The following is a 5421-nucleotide window of genomic DNA, read 5'->3' as shown; positions in this document are numbered from 1 at the left end:
TTCAGCACCACCGAACAAACTTTACAACAAATGTTAAGGGAACTTCTCTAGGCATCAAACCATAAGAAAAGAGAACAAACAGAAGAAAGAGAAAAAAAGAGACCTATGAAAGATTGCTTTGGCTGTTCGGGGTCTTTTGTGGTTCCTTATAAATTGTGAAATTGTTTGTTATAGTTCTGTGAAAAATGTGAGCATATTAGCGGGGGTTGCATTGGATCTGTGGATTGCTTTGCGTAGTATGGCCATGTTGATAATCTTGATTCTTCCAATCCAAGAGCACAAGATATCTTTCCATTTTTTTTGTATCTTCAGTTTCCTTCATCAGTGTTTTACAATTTTCAGAGCATAGATAACCTCCTTAGTTAAGTTTATTTCCAGGTATTTTGTTTTGACGCATTGGAAATGTTTATGCCAGTTATAAAATTTTGGTTTTTGAAGTGAAAAGAAAAAAAAAAGGAGTTGAAGGGCCACAAATGGCAAAATATCCTTCTTTCTCATGGCTGGAGTTGTATTCCATTACAGGTACATGCTGCATCTTCTTTACCCATCATCTATTGATGTGCACTTAGGAGCTTCCATATCTTGGCAATTAGAAAGAATGTTGCTGTTAATTTCCTAAATAGCAACAAAATTTTTAAAATAGTAAATAATGTACGTTACATGGAGAAATAAACATAGAAAATGTAATAATTATAAAATTTTGTGACAGACTTGAGGCCAAGAATTAAGTCATTTTAATAAATATAAATGGGTTTGACTCATCTATTAATGGAAAAGTGTTTCCAATTTGGCTCTCAGTGCAAGAACTAACAGTATGTCGCATCCAAGAAGCAAAGTGATTTAAGAAGGCTAAAAATAACAGGCTAGACAATGGAATGCCAGGTAAATGAAAACAGTAAGGAAGTAGGGGTATCAGGTAAAGTATAATCCAGGCCAAGAAAGGAAAAACGTGACAAAGAAAGCCCTCTTTTAATGCCACAAGCCACAATTCACAATAAACACATTAATTATCTATGTACTAAGTAACACTGTAACCAGAGACACAGGAAGACAAAGATAGAAATGCACCAATAATAGGAGACATTAACAAACAAAACAAAATAAGTGAACAAAAAAAAATGAGTATGTATACAGAAGACCTCACCAATAAGGTGGATTTTATGACTATAAATCAAACTGTACATCCTGACAGTAGACTATACCCTATCTGCAGTATACATAAACTCACAACATTGTAAACTGACTATAACTCAATAAAAAAAAATATATAAACTATTCATAAAAGTTGATGATATATGAGGTCACAATATTCCATAAAGTAGAAATATTAACAAAAATTATCTGATCACAATGTAGTAGTATTAGAAATTATTACTCAATTCAAAAAGCAAAAATGAGCTTCTACTGAAATAAATAAACCTTATTTTAAACAACCCTTGGGTGAAATGAGAAATACAAACTGAAACGAACATTTTCTAAAAATAATAAAACACTTTCTATCAGAATCTATGACCTGTACTTAAAAGAGTAAGCAGAAAAATATTGATCAACAAAAGAATTAAGAATAAATTGGGGGTGTATAGCTAAGTTGTAGAGCACGTGCCTAGCTGGCACAATGTCCTGGGTTCTATCCTCAGTACCTCTACTAAAAACAAACAAATAAACCTGTTTACCTCCCCCTTCAAAACAAAACAGTACAAGACACATAAGACAGAAAATAAAGAAAAAATATTTTTTAAAAAGAAACAATGAATTAAATCCATAAATTAAGGAACGACTTGATGAATTTACTAAATTTTCATAATTGCACTAATACTCCAAATTTGAGAAGAAACAAACTCAGTCATTATCCACAACTTTTTCCTCTTTTTTGCCTCCCTTTTCTTATTGAGAAAATAGTGTAAATGAGATAAATGGGGTAACAGAGGAAAAGCAGACAATGGAGATGATTTTTAAGGTGAATGCTCCAGTGCTGTACACTGAATTGACAAATAATTCAAACCCACAGATCTTTCCCAGTGGGAATGGGAGAGATTCCTGCTAAACAACATGAACCCTAACGCAGAATATCTAATATCTTAGAGAAAGACTACAGAGCTCAGCAATTTAAAAAAATTTTTTTCCTTACAGTGTTACTGAGATAATTGACATACAGCATGGTATACTTTTTTTTGTCTGTGTTGGGGGAGGTAATGAGGTTTTATTTTTTTTAAATGGAGGTACTGGGGACTGAACCCAGGACCTCGTGCTTGCTAGGGACACAGTCTACCATTGGAGATCAGCAATTCTAACAAAACATCTCACTAACCTTCCACTCTCCTCCCTTCCCTACAATTCCCTTCTTTGGTAGGTCATAGATTCTGATAGAAAGTGTTTTATTATTTTTAGAAAATTTTTGTTTCAGTTTGTATTTCTCATTTCACCCAAGGGTTATTTAAAATAAGGTTTATTAATTTCAGTAGAAGTTCATTTTTCCTTTTTGAATTGAGTAATAATTTCTAATACTACTACATTGTGATCAGATAGTTTTTATTAGTATTTCTACCTTATGGAATGTTGTGACCTCATGTATGACCAACTTGTATGAATAGTTTATATACACTTTGGATAGTTTATAGTTTCCTATCACATTGATTCTAGGTATTCAGTGCTTCATGACAAAATGTCACGGTTCAGCTCCAAAAAATCAACACCTTTGAAAAAAGGTTACTACAAAAATGTCTTTCGTATAAAAAATGAAGTAGGAGCACTCTTAGAGACCATGGCCATATTTTATAAGTACAGGGTTTTCTCCTCACATCAAGTGTAAGAACAAAGAAAAATGAAGAAACTTAGGTAAAGTGGGACAACAGAATGCGCTCCTGACACTAAGGGCACTCACATTATTTAGTACTTTGTAAGAAGCAATACCTCCCAAAATGATGATTTGGCTACATTTTTTAACTTGCACGCAAACCCCAAACACCTGTATACTGTATTTTTTGGGATAACTACTTTTAAAATCACCAAAATTCAAAGACATTATTTAAAAGTCCAGAAATAAAAACAAATCATGAATATGTTATGCTTCATTTAATTCTTTATTACTTTGGGGACAATCTTTTTTCCTTTAATAAAAAGAATAGCAGTATTACATATGCTATTGGTAGAAAGTTAAGAGCTTCTATAAAATGCTATGAAAAGAAATGTTAATTATTACTGAATATGCCAACTCTTACTTTAAAAAATGCAAAAGAAACCAGTCAACAGACTTTACAACCTTGAAGGAGATCCACTTCCCTATAAAGCAAGGATTTGCTCTACTTCTTGGACAATCCTTAAAGGAAAGTCTGTATCGTTCAGAACACCAAGACACAGGGGCAGAACAGGACGCGAACGGCTCATTCAGCGTCTCTGGCCTTGCTCCACGGTTGCTACGGTGAAGTCCACCGGAGCAGGTAGGGCAGGAAACTGACACAGTGCAATGATACACAGTTGTCAGAAACCCAGATCATGACTCTCTTTGCCTGCAACCTGAGGGTCAGCTGTTTAGCTGGATGCAATGGAAATAGAACTGAAAGAAACCCGAAATGGAAATTAAAAAATGAAGGGTATGACTCAACAGTTTTTACTTCTGGTGAAGTCAAATGGTTTCCACCACTGAGCAAACTGCAGTGCTTTCTTCCTCTGATCCTCAAAGCTTTCTTGGATCCCCTTCCTCCAGAGTCTTGGTTCTATATCCAGCATCCCACCAATGATTTCCTTTTAAAGAATGAGAAAAATAAAAGTTTTTCTTTTATAAATAAAAGTTTGCATACACAAACACTGAAAACAGTAATGCCACTCTTCTGTTCATTCTGTTACCAATTATAACATTAAGTAGTTCTCCGTGAGGATGTTCAAATTTTACATAAATATTAGTCTCAAGTTAAAAAAAAACATTGTTTTCACTTAGTTCTAACTATGCAAACCCTGTGATTCCAGGAGTCCTAGCTGTGTCTCCTGTCAAGTAATTTGTCCTTCTCTGTTTCTTGTTAGCACATCTATCAGACAGCAGCAAAGAGGAGGAAGAGAAAATGAAATTTAATTCCTTTGGTCCTTATCAGCTGCTCTGGTAAAAGTTTGAAGAAGCAGTTGATCAACAAAGTAGCAATTATTAACTTGGTTGTTCAACTGCAGTTCAATCTCAGGCTAATGTTCTCTCTACTACCCAGTATATTCATAAGACAGTTTCTCCTACTATTAGCTGGAGATCTTTTTTCAGGAAATAAAATCATATTTAAATACTAATCTAAGTAAACCAAGTATTGAAAATTATAAATCACCTTCATTTAAAAAGTCACATTCCCAAGCCCTGAAAGGAATGGATTTTTAATTGTCTGATTATTATTATTCTAGATCATTTCCTTCATAATCCCCTTCCTTTGCTATCAGCTACAGAAACTAATCAAATATGTGCTCATGAATATCTGCGTATGGAAAGATATGGGGAAACTTGTGATGCTTCACAGAAGAGAAGTAATGGTAACACAAGAAAACCCTGGGCTGAGGGCTGAACTCTGCATATTCAGTCTAGGTCACACGACTGTGTGGTGAGACCTGGGGTGTAACCTCTCTCACACATAGGTTCTTCATCTTAATAAACATACTAAGGGGACCTCGTGTGTCCAAGCACGGACCAAATACAGCAGGGGATAGAAAGATAACTAACACACATTGCTCTGTCTTCAGAAAGTCATAGCATTTAATGTGAAAAAGAATATGAAAACAAATATCTGTATATAGATGCATGACTAGGACATTATCCTGCATACCAGAAACCGACACATTGTAACTGACTATACTTACAATTAAAGGAAGGAAGGAAGGAAGGGAGGAAGGAAGGAAAAGAAATCTCCTAATTAAATTTATGCAAATAAAAAAATGAATATTTTACTTCATTTTCACTAGAATCAAGCTTTTTAAAAAAATATAGCCATAAAACCTTGAGTTATAAAGCTCTGTTTAATAAGGACAGAATTTTTAAGAGCAATGAAAACTAATTTCTTTCTAGTAAACTCTGGGAAAAGATATTCTGAAAAATAATCAGACAAGTAATGTATCCCAACAGTTCATAGAAAATGTGATTTGGGGCCTCCGGTTAACCCTTTAAGGATAACAGCATAAAAATGTTTGAATCCAAACCTATTCATTGTAGAAAATGATCTTACACAGGAGATGAAAGCGGGTGGGGAGAACAGGGAACCCTGGGCAGAGCTCATCTAAGCTCCTCTAATTCAGAGGATGATACGAGCAGAGAGGCCTGAGCTGGGCCAGACCGAAAGGCCACTTCTAGAGCTGTTATTGCCCAGACATTTTTGACCCCTTCAGTGGCCACGTTAACTTCATTCTAGTCCCCGATACTTACATACTCCCCAGGTGTTCAGTAGACCTTAAGGTTAA

General features: G+C 34.8%; 1 protein-coding gene across 5 annotated transcripts in view; it reads right to left on the bottom strand.

The window, feature by feature from the left end:
- Positions 1 to 3059: 3059 nt before the first annotated feature.
- The window catches only part of LOC102503986 (CWF19 like cell cycle control factor 2), a 179232-nt gene continuing 176870 nt past the window's right edge, over positions 3060 to 5421 (bottom strand). For all 5 annotated transcript variants that reach the window (XM_032472555.1, XM_032472553.1, XM_032472554.1 and 2 more), the window contains one exon: positions 3060 to 3741. In XM_032472555.1, coding sequence (XP_032328446.1) covers positions 3598 to 3741 — 144 coding nt within the window. In that variant the 3' untranslated portion in view covers positions 3060 to 3597. The remainder of the gene's footprint in view (positions 3742 to 5421) is intronic.

The sequence above is a fragment of the Camelus ferus genome, chromosome 33 (genome assembly GCF_009834535.1).
Source record: "Camelus ferus isolate YT-003-E chromosome 33, BCGSAC_Cfer_1.0, whole genome shotgun sequence".
NCBI classification, from domain to species: domain Eukaryota; kingdom Metazoa; phylum Chordata; class Mammalia; order Artiodactyla; family Camelidae; genus Camelus; species Camelus ferus.
This window is presented reverse-complemented; position numbering and strand designations above follow the sequence as displayed.